The sequence below is a fragment of the Bemisia tabaci genome, chromosome 5 (genome assembly GCF_918797505.1).
Source record: "Bemisia tabaci chromosome 5, PGI_BMITA_v3".
Classification (NCBI taxonomy): Eukaryota; Metazoa; Arthropoda; class Insecta; order Hemiptera; family Aleyrodidae; genus Bemisia; species Bemisia tabaci.
Window position 1 is genome coordinate 53,551,985 of NC_092797.1, and position 16,627 is coordinate 53,568,611.

The 16,627-nt window shown below is 42.1% G+C and overlaps 1 protein-coding gene across 2 annotated transcripts in view; it reads left to right on the plus strand.

Annotated features, from left to right (window-relative positions):
- LOC109038145 (uncharacterized) overlaps positions 1-16,627 on the plus strand; it is a 56,325-nt gene that overhangs the window by 13,573 nt on the left and 26,125 nt on the right. Inside the window, exon 2 of one of the 2 annotated variants that reach the window (XM_019053103.2) lies at positions 4,217-4,533. The exons of the other annotated variant lie outside the window; for it this stretch is intronic. Within the exon in view, the coding sequence (XP_018908648.2) occupies positions 4,469-4,533 (65 nt within the window). The 5' untranslated portion in view covers positions 4,217-4,468. The remainder of the gene's footprint in view (positions 1-4,216; positions 4,534-16,627) is intronic. 2 annotated transcript variants of the gene reach the window in all.

A 16,627-nucleotide genomic window follows, 5' to 3' on the forward strand; every position in this document is an offset into this window, starting at 1 on the left:
TTTCCCCTTTAAATATTGCCTTCTTGAAAAGAAATCAAACCACGGTTCTCTCATCAACCACATTTCGACGGTGAAACTACCAAACCACGTATCTCGTTTGCGGTGTTTAAAAATCTACTCTCGCATTTTATTTTTTTGAAGTAGACCAAATCAATATCATTCCTTGAAATTTTCACAGAATTTTCTCCGCACGAAGAGGAAAAATCACAGAAATTTTCAAGACTGGACGTTAAGTAGTTTTTCATTTAAAAAATGAAGTATGACAGGAAGTCTGCGACGTCGCAAACCGAGATACGTGGTTTGGTAGTTTCACCGTCGATTTGAGATTAAGATTTAGAATGGGCTTATGATTTAAGGTCGAAACCCATTAATTGTGGCCATTTTAGTTTTTAACGCGGCTGGTCGCCGGCTTGTTTAGACAGGTAGAATTCGTAGTTTGCTACGATTAAAAATCCCCCACCTTCTTTCCTACGCACTTCTCAACTTATTGGCGCTTATGCGAATCTGAACTTTCTAGAGAGACTTTATTCGCGGGGAGGTTGCCACATCGTACATGAAATCTGATTTTTTAGTCATTTTTGGACGATTATGTAATTTCAGACCGGTAAATAACTGCGGGTGATTCCAAGTCTGGGGCGCTAGAGCGATGTGGGGTCTCTTTACCATTTTGTCTTTGGTCCCCGGTCCACTGTTTATCCGCCGCACTGTGGGTGGATCGAGTCCATGGGAAAGGTCGGACATGATTCGGCCTTGGTTTCCCCGCAAAAAAGTGTGGACCAGTATTATTTTACCATCTTCCTATCACTAACTTAGCAAAATATCTCGCATTTCTTCGGAGGGGCCGACCCTCATCCCCCCTCACATTTTGTCCATGTTCCCCTCCCTTGTAGAGTCAATATGGATGACCGAAGTATGAAACCACGTATCTCCGTCTACGATTTCGCAGACCTCCTATCATATTTCATTTTCTCTGTGGAAAACTAGTCAACATTGTTTCTCGAAAACTTCCTTGATTTTTTCTCTCTTCGCGAAGTATTCTGTAAAAATTTCAAGCTGGAATTTTCGGCTTATTTCTCTTGGAAAAAAATAAAATAGGATGAGAAATTTTGAAAGATTACACTGGAGATACGTGGTTTGGGACTATGGTCATGGAATATACTGCAATGCTGAGGAAGAACGCCGTAAGAGCATTCGAGAGTTGCCAAATTTTCCTGTTAAAACATGTATTCTTGACGACATTCATGCACATTTTCTTTGAAATTTCAGATGTTTGTTTGTTTAAAATTAAGGATAGGAGTTTAACAAAACATATAAGTTGCAATTATAAGAAAAACCAAATGGTTTCTATCTTAAAATTGTGCAGAGGTAAAATTTACATTTAATTTCGGCTTAAAAGTTAAGAACCTATGTTTCTTCGAACAATTTTAGTTAAAACGCCGTATGAACATTCGAGGGTTGCCAACTTTCCCTCGATAAAATATGTATTCTTGACGACATTCATGAACATTTTTCTTTGAAATGTTCAGATGTTTTAGATTTGATTGCGTGCGAAATTGTCTAAAAAATTTTGGGGAAAACATTCACGATTCACCCAGTATTTTCAGTTTTTATAAAAAAAAAAAAACTTGGCAACGTCTAAAGGCTCATACGGCGTTCTTCCTTTTAGCTATCACGGCAGTATGGCGGTGAGTGTTGGGTGTTTGAGCCGACAACGGCGGGTGGCGCCGGGATCGGACACGCTTCCTCGGTTACCTCACCGCTCAACGCGCAAGTGCAGTGCGAGTGCGTGCGTGCTCTATGGTGTCTGCTCTCGCTCGCCTGCACGCGCCGATGCTCGCTGCTCGCACGTGAGCGGACACCCGTGGCGTCGCGACGCCGCATGGCACCCAGCGCCGCTCGTTCGACGACCCGAACCGGCGGCACCGCGTTTCCTGAAAAAGAACCCGCGGACGCCGCGCCCCGCCGCAACGCAGCGTGGCGTGGGATTTGGCAGGCGCAGGATTCCGCGGGTTCGCATGGCACGCAACGCCACGACAGGACGCGACCCCTACGTGACGCCTCGCGCGCTCAAAGGATCGAGGACGCATGGTCCATGGTCCATGGTGCAGGGTCAATATTTGAACTCGCCAGAGGTCGTGCCTCTGGGCCGTCGGCCGTCGGGTGGTAACGGTGGCGGATGTGCAAGGCAGTGGCGTGGCGTGAATCGCGATGTATCGATTGGTATGCCATTTACACCTATGGTAAAAAATCAATTATTAAGGTGTTCGCAGCGAACACCCTATTTATCGATCCTTATCTATAGGTTTAGATGGCAATCGATATATCGCAATTCACGCCACGCCTCTGGTGCAAGGCGCTCCTGAGAACTTCTTCAGGGAGTGCATCCGTGGCCCAAGTGCGAAAGCACGTACCTCCATCGCGGCGTCTTCAAAACTTTCGCCTCTGGTTTATATCTTCGAGGAGAAAAAGGCTATTATAATGAGTTGAAATGGAGAATTTGCACACAAAAATTTTATTGCTTCATCTGCGAGTGCTTACTGCGCTGAGTTCGCAGTATTTTTCAAATTTTTTTTCTGACATGGGATATTGGAGAAAAATAGATTTAAAAGTGAGAAAATGTGCCCCTGAAAATATGTCTCATTTGTTTCATATTTTTTACAACTTTGTGAAAGTTTTCGAAATATATCACAAGAATTTTCAATATTACATATTTTTCATTTCACCCGTGCAACCCTGACCTCTAGTACTATTGCACGATTTGGCAGCACAGGACGTGGATTCGTTAAAATTGGAGGTGACCAGCGGATGGATTTAAGATTTTCGGTTGCACCTAGTTATCCAACTAAGTGCGAATAGCCCCCCCCCCCCCCCCAACTCCCCCCACCCCGGGCCGGGCGCTGCGGCTACTAGACAGACCGATCCGAGCGCGAAGCTCCCAACTTGCGACTCGTATGTCTCGGTGTCTGCGGATTTTCTCCCGTCTCCACACCGACAATTCCTCGCTTCTTCGGCGAAACAGCGTATCTCGGCTTCCGGATGAGCCCCAGAGAGCATTGGTTTACAGGTAAAGCAGGGCTCACGAGGAAATCCAGATACGCCCTTTCGTCAGGGGGCGACGAATTAGATCGCGTGACCATGGCAATACCACGCTCCAGGGTGCGTCAAACAATCCGAAATCTCTTCCTTTCCTCGCTCTGGCCCTGGTTGTCAAATTGTCTCCTCTAGGAAGAAAAGCTTTCGGGGATCAAAGTGCTTTAAAAAAATATGAATCAAGAAGATACCTCATAGTTTGCCCTATTATACACATGGAATGTGGAATTTTGAATAAAAAAAAAGGTTAAAATATACTAATTAGAAGTCACTTTCATTCTTTTTCAAGAAAAACGTATGTAAAGTTTACGGGAGAAAGTCAAGGGCAAAAAAAATTTAGAGTTTTGCTGACTGATAAACAATTTTTTACATCGGTGCGGATTGCAAAGCGAACAGCAAAAAATATGCATCGTGCAAAATTTAAAATTTTTATTAAATTTTCGTTTACATTGCCATGGCCAAAGTGCGAAATCACGTATCTCCGTTTCCGACGTTGCAGACTTCCTGTCATACTTTATTTTTTCTATGGAGAGGTAGCAGCAAAATTGGCACGTTTCTCCTCAGGAAAATTAGGAGCGGAAATTTTGCAACATCGCAATAATGGTATGTGGTGTCGCTTTTGGCCATAGATTTACTCAAATAGAAGGTATAAAAAGTCGGAAAAGGTGCACACTGAAAAATTAGCTGGTATTTGCTTATAACCCTGTACTTAGGAAAACATTTTGGTCATGTGAGCCGTATATTACGGTGCACAATTTTGGCTCCCATTTTCAAGTCATACCGTAATTTTCAAGTCATGTAACTATGCATGCGTTCGTGTGAACGAACTGCAGAAAGGGATTAGTAGCAGGAGCCGGACTGTAAAAAAAGTTCCAAAATTTGAGTCAAAAATAACATGGACCAAATAATACGGCTGATACGGAACTTCATTTTACGATTTTAACCACCGAACTTTTTTTCCCAATTGGTCCACGGGTGGTTCGTGCTCAGCACCGACAAAAATGGTATCGTACACCGACTGATGTGCCTCAACTACCACCATATGTACCTTTTTTTCGTACATTTTTTGGCAAGTAATAAAGTTTCAGTTTTACTCACTTTTTCCCTCTTTTTTTCGTTGCCGTAGAGACCCTGGGAAAAGAAACGTTTCAAGAGAAAGAAGGGCCTGTTATTTAGTCGGCGGGTAGAGGCGTTCACGAGAGTCAGCGCTAATCAATGTGCACTCGGCTTCTTCCTGTGAAAGTTAAACAACTGTCCGAGGTAAAAAATGAACGATTGCAAACATACCTGGACGCAAGTTAATATTGGACGTGGGAACCTAGCGTTGAAAAAGACATTCTTGCTTATTTGCGGATCGATCCGTTTCAGCCATTAAACGATGATTCTGCAGCCCACACAAGTGGCTTGCCTGTTACCTCTTAATTTTGCGTACAAGTCAAAGAAGTAAGTACCTCTCCACTGCTTTCCGACGTATAAGGGGAGTGAAAATATGATCTGAATGGTTTGCATGAATTGTGAAATTACATGAACTTGACAGACAAAAACTGAACCTTGAAATATTACAGAATAAAACAATCAGTCCTTCCACTTCTCTGTCAAAATTAAATGCAAGTTTTTTCACTGGGAATGTAACTCCTAATCTCATTCTGTAAGAGGCGCCTTCATTTTTTCGAATAGCTAACTGTTCCTCCACGCAGAAGTTTTTAAGATGCACCCTAGCAGATGAGGGCGTGATGTGAACAAATTATTTTAGCTTTATTTTACGATATTTGCTTGGCTCTGATTAAGTTCCTCTCTCTGCGTCGAAAAATGCAAAAATTCGAGGCACATTTTCTCACTTGGAATGTAACTTCTAATCTCACTCTGTAAGAGGCGCATTCATTTTTTCGAATAGATAACTATTCCTCCACTCAAAAGTTTTTGAGATGCAACCTAGTAGATGAAGGCGAGGTGTGAATAAATTATTTTAGCTTTATTTTACGAGATTTACTTAGCTCTGATTAAGTTCCTCTCTGCGTCGAAAAATTCCAGTTCTTGTTACTTAGTTATCAAAACAATAAACGCTTGACAAGAAGCGCAATGAATCATTTTATGAAGAGGAAAGGTCGCGAACCAAGGTGGGGCGGATCGTTTCACCGCCTCAGCTTTGTATGGAAAGAACTTAAAACAAGTCCAGCTAATCATCCAATAACTCTCGACACAGTTTTTAATTGGACGTATTTATGCTAAAAGGAACTATGTCACACGCAAACCTTATGCACATAGTTCCTTTTAGCATTAATACGTCCAATTGGCGGGCGACTGTATGAACCCGGTGATAGCTAATTGAAGAGCACGGTCAACGCTTGGCCCACAAGTGAATAAAAAGCAGCGTTGTCTGACGAGGTTTATGAAATGATTTTTTTTTTTCTTCAATAACCGAGGTAGCAATTATCTAAAGGGTCAAGATTATTTTGGAAAAATGTTGATTAGATTCTCTTACGAGAAAAGACATGTTACCGTTAAACTTTGGTTCAATTAAGCGAAGGCACTGCCCTTCGCTTTGATAGGTGTATAAAACCCAAAACCGGTCTTGGTCTGCCTGTGCTTTCTCATCCTACCCTAAACTCTCTCAACCTTCATCCCCCATAGCATATCCTTAAATTACCCAAATAACAGTTAATTCTCCTCTAAATAGCTGTAGTCAATTTTTCAGTCATTGAGCTAATTTAACCACGGGGGTGGTTAAATTAGCACTTTTTTTTTTTTTTGTAAAATTTACATTGAAACATGTCTGACACTTTCGTAACTACAAAATTGTCACATCAGCAATTTCATTTTTTCTCGTGAACCTGACATTCCGAACTGCTGACTTTGTGAACGTTTTTACAACGTGCGGGCGAGATACCGAACAAGGTTCGGAGAGATGTAGGTCAGGAGGGGTCCCGATTTCCGGGCGTCCCAGCTTGGCGCCCACCGGCCAACCGTCGCGTCGGGGCGCCCCAAGCCCAGTTTTCAAGTTAGCACCCGGGCGCCCAATGTCGGACTGTTTTTGGAGTTTCGGGCGGCGTAGATTCGACGTGGTTCCCAGTGGCGTGACGTGCTTTGCGGTCTATCGATATTTCCCCATTTGAAGCTGTGGTAAATAATCGATTATTAAGGTGTTCGCTGCGAACACCCTGTTTATCGATACTTTTCCATAGGTTTAAATGGCCGATCAACATATATATCGCAAAGCACGCCGCGCCACTGGTGGTTCCTGGTCGCTGTTGGCTGGTCGGTATGGATGACCGCGACGCCGGAGGCCTGACCGGACCAGGAAAAGAGCGCAACCCGGTTGAGCGTCAGAGCGCGGCTCGTTACCGCCATTCACGCCGTTTCGACTTCCGATAGTTTTGACACTGAGAAAGTTTTTCGTCTTCACCGCGAGTGTGGAATTTGGGGAGGGGAGGAGAGCAATGCCCCTTCTTGAAATTTAATTTCTTCGGCAATTTCAATGAATTTTTTTGGACAGTTTTGGCTGTCCGAGGGAAAAGGGACTTTAGTTTGCTCAAACTCCAGGGTTATCCAGTCTGTCAATACCGTCAGCTAGTCGATACTGGGAAAACCGGGAAATGACAGGGAATTTTAAAAAGCCAGGGAGAACCGGAAATTGTCAGGGAAATGACAAAAATGTTAGGGAAAATTCGTTGTATCACGTTTGTTTTCTTTCTAGAGTAGGTTTAAAATTTCGAACACCAAATTTTGCCTGAGAACTATTTTCAATTTTGTCTTCTTAACCACCTTTCATATCTTCAATTATCAGGGAATTTCAACAAATCGTGCCGGGAAGATCAAGGAAATGTCAGGGAATTTCATTTTCTTAATTATGTGGCAACCTTGAAACTCTGAGAATGATTTTCATCCCAACCGCGGTCGTGAAATTCAAGGGAGGAGAGGAGAGCAGTGCCCCCTTGTGGAAATTCAATTTTTCTTTATAGGCAATTTCAACTTATTTCTTGTGTCTACAAACTCGCGCAAAAATCGCCCGAAAACGATTAAGTCGAGCGGAGGTGAAGTCGTTCAAAATTTTTAGTTCAAAGCGCTTAGTTTTAAGTAAGAAAAAGCCGTTTAAAATTTCAATCGCATATTTTCGGCATCAAAATTTCCAGATTTCAGTGAAATTCCACGTCTTATCTACAAGCAAGAATACTAGTATTAATCTGGTCATCATACGGTATTATTCCAACAGATCTATGGATATTCCTCTTTTATTTGTAAATTAGTATAGTATATCGATTAGTCCCTATAGACATTTCCCTATTACTAGTAGACTCAAATTACTTCCAAATCATTCTCCAGAATGCTACAGATATACCTCCGTCCGATTCTGAAACTCTATCCACCCATCAATGTATATTTTCTACCCGAATATATATCTCCCGAACGTAGTCGCTCTAATTAACAAACTCGTCACATAAAAAATACTCTTGACGGGCGAGTATATTTGAGTTGGTGTGAACAAAATCTTTCGGCTCGAACCAAATCGTTTCCTTCGGGCTCTCTGCTTCAGAGAAAAAACAATCCTTTGAACTACTGGGCAATTTATCAGGTCACTTCGATTGGTGGAAAATATGTCTGAGCTCAGCTCTCAGCGTGGATTGCGCCATTGGGATACCTTTGATTAATAGTACAAGCCAAACCACTTAATTTCCGCTACAGGATGATTAAAAAAGTCAAACTCGATCGTATCAGCGTCGGATCAGTTTTCAGCCTTACCAGTGGCGTGGCGTGACTCGCGATATATCAATCGATCTGTTATTTGAACCTATGGAAAAGGATCGATAAACAGGGTGTTCGCAAAGAACACTTTAACAATCGATTCTTTATCATAGCTTCAAATAGAGGAAATATCGATAATCGATCATTCACCCACTAAACGTTAACCTTCTCTTCAAAAGAATGGGTACATACCTTGGATCGCGTTGTATTTTAACGGCGTAGTCTATGAGGTGGATGAGAGGAAAAGCAGAAGAAGAAAATTCCCAGCGAGGCTTGAAAATTATTTACGTATAATTATTCCACCCAATCAAAGTTGAAACAAACACCGGAGGACACTTTTTCACTCATGACATTTAGGTCTCAAACAGAGAAGAGACGAAACTAGATAAGCGATGACTGTGCCGCGCGCTTCCGAGACTGCGTGGGACAGGAAAGTTGAAGCGCCTTCATTTTCCTGCACGCAACACGCACCTCCCAAGAGTACGAATAGTTGCATTCAGGCGCCTGGATCAATTCCGCGTTTGTAGATGTCATCTAATAAGGCTGATGCTCTATTTTTACGCTTATTCGTTTCATGCAATGAAACGACGACAGCGCAATACGTATGCTTATTATATTTTCATCTCCTCTTCAGTTGTCGCGATGTAGCGCTATAGTCTTTGATACTGTCAAATTAAGTTAAGCGATTCTATCGGTCAAAACGGGTGGTTGTTACACATAGGGAGAAAATGATGGACTAACTAGGGGGAATCTTATGGGTTGTCGTTAGTCAATTCATTAATCACCTCCTTTGTCTTGCAGTCATCTGCTTTTACCAATAGGATCGCTCCATTTTCCCATTGTCTTCTTTTTCCATCGCCTTGTCCATCAATTTCAATGATCAGTTCGTAATGGCCATCTTCTTCCATAGAGTACATTGAGTCGTAATGTAAGTAAGAGAGCTGGCGCCCCTTTTAAGCGATTTCCAGGTCCCGAATTCCGAGATTCCTGTGCGGTGCCGGGTCACTTTTTCGATACATAATCGATTGTTTGCGATACACGGGGACCCGGCCATGGAATTACTACGTATCCCACACCGCTATTTTGGATCAAATATGCATCGAAAAAATGACCCGCACACCAGGCTCGGAACTCGTCGAGCAGAACATGGCACCAGCTCTCCCATTTATATTACGACTCTACATATCGACGGTGAAACTACCAAACCACGTATCTCGTTTGCGGTGTTTAAAAATCTACGCTTACATTTTATTTTTTTGAAGTAGACCAAATCAATATCATTCCTTGAAATTTTCACAGAATTTTCTCCGCACGAAGAGGAAAAATCACAGAAATTTTCAGGACTGGACTTTAAGTAGTTTTTCGTTTAAAAAATGAAGTATGACAGGAAGTCTGCGACGTCGCAAACCGAGATACGTGGTTTGGTAGTTTCGCCGTCGATATGTGTACTCTATGTCTTCTCCCTATGAAGGAATTCTACTCAGACAAAGTGTCCCAATTGCCTAACTCCATCCAATTAAACAACGATCTACGAACCTCTGTAGTTGCGATGGTGACTCCAAAAGTAACGCCATGAATGAGTAAGAAATGAGAGTCATCAATCTCCAGAGATGATTTAATCTCCGAAGCGTTTAAGCCTCGAATAAACCATTTGACCGCGCACGGTGATGAGCCAGACGTGAACGTATATCGAACCTGATGCCACGCTTTTTCGTAGGTGATAGATTGATCGCCCAATTAAAACCAAGCGCGGTGCTCAGCTCTGCCGTGCTGAGGAAGAACAGCGTATAAACTTTCAGTCGTTGCTGAGTTCCCTTCGATAAAATTCGAATCCATCGGGAAAGTTGTAAATATTTTTCCTCGGATTATTCAGATAATTTTAATCACAATTTGATCTAAAATATCTGAAAATTTTATCAGTAAACGCGCATGACTTTCTTAAAAAAAATAAGCGATTTAGCAGGAGAAATTTGGGAACATTGGAATGCTCATACGGCATTTTTTCTTAGCTCGGCGGAGCTGGTCCAGTTTCTTGAACCTGGTGTCACATAATCAGGCCTCGTGGCCAGGGGCCGATGTTATCTCTTGTTTACACTTGAGTGGCTCACCTTGCCTTTCAAGAGTAGAAACCGCGTATCTCCGCGGACTTCCCGGCGCGGTTGAGTCGTTTCAACGCGGCTTTTTCGAGCTGGTTTTGTTTAAGAGCGTTACATCAGCCTCGGTGGTGACTTTCTTCCTTCGAATTTAGTTTGTTTTCGGTTCGATCGTTGGGAATTAAGACTCTTGAGAACTTTCACTAATCCACGGTCGATCGCATCGATTTGGGGATTCGTCGGAGAGGGAAAGTGACCCGAGGCGCCTGCCTTTGCGTGATTAATTACCAGGTGGTTTCTTCCTCCGTTAAAAAACGGAGCCATAAATGTCACTTAGTGTTGGCGTGCGCGGTCACCAAGTAGCATGGGTGGCAGTAAATTACAATAAAATAGTAAAACTACCGCGAAATATTCTGAGGAAACAACGTCGTGCGAACATTTGAATGTTGCCATCTCTATTCATAATATCGTCACCTTTCCGGCCAAGTATCACAAGCGCCATGCTACGCTTAAAAATTTCCGCCGCCATTTTTTTTACAGAAAAATTGTTGGTTGAATCTGTAGGAAAATTTCTCCGAATTTTATCGGCAGCACAGAGAAAATTCATGGAAATTTTTGGACAGCTTCGTCGAGCAATTTTTCTGTAAAAAAATGAAATGGCGGCGGAAGTTTTTAAACGTCGCATGGCGCTTATGATACTTAGGTATGCTGGAAGGTGACGATATTTGGTAAACTTGTAACTGTTTGGATCGCGCTAAGCAGAAAGGAATACCGATCCACATCAGCTATTGACTTTATCTGAGCAATTTAAGTTTTTACTAGAGAACGTTTGTGCGGATTTCTCTGAAATTTTGAGGGAATTAGCGTCGTTCTATGCAGAAAATTCCCTGAAATTTGCACAAAAATCCGCACATCCGTTTTAGTGTAAAAAATTAAATTGCCCAATTAAATGACAATGGCTGATGTGGTTTGGTTCCTTTCTGCTGGACACGGTCCAATTTTTTCCTTGGAATTTCCAAAGAATTTTACGATTCGCAACTTGCTGAGGATGACGAGGAGTTACAGGTAATTAATTCCACTGATATCCGTTGGATCTCTATTGTTATCAGTCAATTCTCTACTGATACGAACAAAAAATTTACTGCTATCAGTATAGAATGTCTCTACTTTCTCATACATGCCAATTGATCTCTGTGGAGATGCATCTGATTTACGTAAAATCTAGGAAAGTGTTGAATCTACTGGGTTTGATAGCTCAGAAAGTATTCAACGCGCATCCCAAAAACTTTAATTACAAATTGTGATTTTTTAATATTAATAATATATTATGAATAGCATATCATATCATATGGCTCCTTTCCTGAGCTCTATTGAGCTTGAATCAAGTTGCAGAAATGAGATCAGGATGATTGAGGCGAGTTCAGTGATTCAGAATTTGAAGTATGTAAAATCATTTGTCCTGGCGGACTAAGCGGTCAGCACGCAGACTATGAAGTCACGTCAAATCAAAGGATAAGTCGATGGTGACAGAAGAGAAATAAAATCAAAGGTCTCTCGGCCAAGTTCTAATATTAAGAAGTATTTCTGGCTAGAACGCGGTCAATTCTGATCAGTGAAGGCGATCTGAGAATCACAAAACGGCGCGCGGCTGGCTGAGCGGCATCTGTCAAATGATGGTTGAAAAAATAAGACGGGAGTAATTTTTATGCGATTAAAATGAATTTTTAAAGTGCATGCTGAGAATGTCAAGAGCTGATATGGATTCCTGTCCAATGAGTGTGGATGATGTAACAGTCTGCTGCATAAATAAACGCGGGATCTCAGAAAGAAAAAAAACCGTCGCCTGCAGCATATACAAATAGGAATTCGATTTCATGAATATATTTAAGTCCAGTTATACATATGTTCAGCATTATATTAGATTAAAAGTGTTGATTGTAAAAAATCGTTTGTGCCGTTTGGCGAACTTTGTGGCGCGTTTTGGTGGAAGTTAACAAGTTTTCATATTTTTTGCTTCTTTGCGTGAAAAGCTAAAAGTCGTTTACGAGAACTAAGATAAGAAGATATTGCTCCAAATCCGAAACACTGGATGATTCGTGAAGAGAAATACTTCAAGTTTTACCTTCAACTATGACACATTTCTTTAGCGATTGCCAAGGAATCGCTTTCAAAATGTTGAATATGTAATCCCCTAATAGCTGTATCTCTCTGGTAAAAATTGGCGATAGGAGCTGTGTTTCAAAATACCAGAGGTATTCTTATAGCCGGCTAAAGAAGGCAATAGAAAATCATATAGCTGGCTGTAAAAAGCGGACCAAATTATAAAGCCGGGCTATACGAAGCGATAAAAAAAGTATACAGCCGGGCTATAGCTCCTATCGCCGGGCTTTACACTTTATCGCCATCGGCTATAAAAGGCTATAAGAAATTGTGTACCTAGACGTTCGTGCGCTTTGGAAATCATTAAGTTTGATACGGAACCACCATAATATTTACAAAACACACATTATATTTTCCTTTAATACATATTTTTTTTTCGTCAGTTAAAATGAGAATAATCCATACAGGATGTGCAAACATTTTAAAATCATGGGTTGAAAAACGCTGACTCCGCGAGATTATATATTAGAGCCTAACGCAGAGCGGAGCGGCGTGCTGCCAAAGTTAAGCGCGCACTAGCGCCTACAAACCTAACAGGGATACTTCACGCATTGCGCAATGCTTGAAGTATCCCTGTTAGGTTTGTAGGCGCTAATGCTCTTTTCGCGCTGGCTACCCGCCCGTCGCGTCGCGCCGCAGAGTGCCACGGCGCTTGAAGCAACTATTTCACACCAGAGGTATTGCACAGTATCATACGAAATTGAAGGCGCTCCAACATATTAGGAATGGCAGGCATCCTTCAAAAGTACGCAGCTTTCCGCGCAAAATAAATCAAGATACTACGGCCCAAAAATAGAGCGGTAATCCAAAAACTCAATAAGTTCTTGCATCCGTTATTAGTAACATTTAGCATACACTTTATCGCCTGGCTGTTGCTTAATCGACATCGGCTATAAAAGGCTATAAGAAATTGTGCATCCGGCTATAGAAGCTATTGAAAATCTTACAGCCGGCTTTAGGTCTATGGCATTTTGGAACACAGATTCTACTGCCAATTTTTACTCATAATATGTGGATATCACTCAAAAATGGAGAGGTTGGTCTGAACTGACCAAGAGATAAAAACTGTCTCTAGAGACTGTGAGAGAATAGACTGTCTTAAATTGTACTGGTCTGGCACTACTGCTTGAAAATCGTTTCGAAAGATTTGTAAGAGAAGAAACACCACGTATTCTTCTAAACTGCGAGCCGTATTTTGAACAAATCCACGAGAATTGCCTCCAAAATACTGAAAATGTAACCCACCGACAGGCGTATCTGAATGGTTATCGTTTGAAAATCAACGAGTTAAGTAATTGACTACGTTTGGTTGAAAAATATCCTGAATGGTTTGTGAAAGAGAAACCATCTGGTCTTCTCCCAAACTTTGAAACATCCTTTGAAGGGCTCGGAGGACAAGGCGCATGAGTGCAGTTTCTGAAACAATCAAAATACTAATTATTTTTAGTATAATCAGTCTTAGTGCATTTTCTGTGAAAAACTCACTCGAGAATTCCAAATTTTAATCAGAAAGTCAGTTCAAACTTTCTTTCCGCCATAAAGATACATTTAATCTCGAAACTTCATACACGTATTTCTCGAAATAGCAAAAACTGCACTTATGCGCCTTTTCCTCCAAGCGCCTCCTTTGAACATCCATTAAAAAATTGCCTTCAATTGCTCAAATATGCAACCCCACGACAGTCGTGTCCGAATGCTTACCGGTGGGGAATCAAAAGGCCGACCGCCGTATAGGTGAAAAGCGTTCTAGAACCAGCACGTGGTTATTCCTGTGTGGAGATTCCTTGACGGAAGCGCAGTGAGATGTGGCGTCTTGGTAATATTTGGGACAATGGCGTGGCGAGCTTTGCGATTTATCGATTGATCCACCATTTAAACCTATGGAAAATGATCGATACACAGGGTGTTTGCAAGCAGTGGCGAGGCTTGAATGATGATAAATCATAAAATAATATCGCAATATCGATATTTCCCCATTTGAAGCTATGGTAAAGAATCGATTATTAACGTGTTCGTTGCAAACACCCTGTTTATCGATCCTTTTCCATAAGTTTAAATGGTAGATCAATCGATATATCGCAAAGAACGCCACGCCACTGCAACGAACACCTTAATAGTAGATTCTTTACCATAGCTTGAAATGGGGAAATATCGATAATCGATTATCCACTGATTCAGGACAGCAGCTTTTCAAAAGCATCTCGATGGGACAGTTGATAGAAATCCTAGTCGATTCCAGCCGCTGAGTTGTTGACAGGCAGGCAGGTGTCTTCCTATTTGGTCACCCGTGCCGTGCCCGTGCCTCCAATTCTTCGCTCCTCTGGCAGAAGCGCGTATCTCTCTTTTCACATGAGCTCTGAAAAGCATGGAGTTATATGGGGAGCAGGGCTCACGAGGAAATCGAGATGAGTCCTCTGGTCAGAGGGACGAGGAATCGGGGCCAGTTCCTTGCCCATGGAGGAAGAAAGCTGACTTCGCGAGCAGAATGTGACTCGTTCAAAATGACCAAGTTTCCGATGATCGGTGCTTCAAGGAGGGAAGAGGCTTGAGGGACGCTTGGGAGGACGAATATATCACGAGTGACTATAGGAAATTTTCGGGTTCACTAGTTGTGACATGCATTTTGGAAAGGCAACTCTTAAATGGACCACATTTTGCAATAAGGAACCACGATTTCTGACTCATTTTAGAAACAACATATATGCCGTTGGTTTCCCTACACAGAAAAGCCCTTTTATGGTAGAGCCAGAGACAGTGGTTCCTTGTAGCAAAATGTGATCCAAAAAATTGTTAAATTTTACGAAGAAAAAACTTTTTCTAATTAGGTTAAAAAAAAAAAGTGAGATATTTGATATATTTCAGTAAGAAATACAAGAAAAATTGTCACAAGACCCAAACCTCAGTTTTTGAACACTGAATGAACTTGAACATTTTTAAAAGAAAGGTGAGACCGTTTTGAAAATAGTTTGATTTTTTTACGTCTATTTTATTTTAAAGGATATCTTACAATATTTAGATAAAAAATGCATTTTACAGGAAACTTGTGCACAGTTTTCCTCGAAATTTCGAGGTATTTTAGATTAAAGTGTGTACAAAATTGTCTGAAAAATTTGAAGGAAAATGTCCAAATGTTTCTTGAAAATTCGTTTTTTACCGCAGGAATTCCCTGTACGAAAATACATCAGCACACTAAAAAAAAGGTTACGGGCTGTACAGACATATCGTCCACGTTCCAGGCTCAGAGGCCGACAATGCCGGGCATAGCACCCACAGCAGTCGAAGCTACGGCTGCAGCACCCGGAACTTTCGGCCTCTGAGCCCGGAACGCGGACGATATGTCTATAGAGCCCGTAAGTACAGCTTCCACGGCCACATTTTCCAGGCTCCGGCTCGGCAACAGCGTTCCGGAGGCGTCGCATTGTTCCCCGTCCACGGTGGATCGCGTCGCGTCTAGTTTCTGCGATTCATAAAAAAAACGAACCACTTTACTGACACACTCACGGTGGCGGCTGTCACCGTCTCCGAGCTCTCGCTTGTCAACCCGCGGGACGAAACAACTCATCTCCCGGCCGAGTGGAACCTGGATCGGGGGGTTTCGCCGCGCGCACGAGAAGCGAGTCTCCGAGGATGGCTCCGGACATCCATCCTAAGCTCGTTCCACTACCCTTTATACGCTCGGCTCCTTGCACTTTTGCAGGTGAAATTGCATCCGGCTTTTATCGGGGTCTGTCCCCAGCTTCGTCGCCGTCAACCTGCCCCGGCCGCCTGATTTAGAGTACCTTTATACCCAGAGTTAAGACAACTCGATTATCAGCTGACTGGCAGCCGGCCTTGGCTGGCCATGGAGGCCGAAACGAGTGCACCCAAACAAACGATATTGAGGGATAAGGATCAGGAATCCTGCGATGTCTGTCACACAAAAACAACAACATCAACAAATTGATCAATTAAAACGAAAATTAGATTGGTTTGTGAATAATTTCTAAAACTATTTTCATTTTAGACCGATGGAAATAACAATTTACTCTTGATAAACCACAATTAGGTAATATTTTCATTATTCTTGTTCACATTCGAGGTACCGCCATCTTGGTGCACTCGTTTCGGCCTCCATGAGCGAGAACCAATCAGAATTGGATTTTTTTTTAGGCCACTTTCAGCCCAACCGAAAGTGAGTTGTCTTAACTCTGGGTATAAAGGGACTCTAGCCTGATTAGCCTCACTCGAAGGAAATCAGTGGCGTAAATTGCGATATATCGATTGTAATGCCATTTAAACCTATGGTAAAGAATCGATTATTAAGATGTTCGCTGCGGACACCCTGTCTATCGATCCTTTCCCGTAGGTTTAAATGGCCTAACAATCGATATATCGCAATTCACGCCACGCCATTGAAGGAAATAAGAGGTAAAATGGAAGACTACGACAATCGCTTACTAGAGGGTGGTTTTCACGACAACTGGAATAGTTTTGTCGCCATAACAAACAACACATTTTTTGGTCATGCTTTTAGTAGAAATGATAATCACTCGAATTTTTTTGCA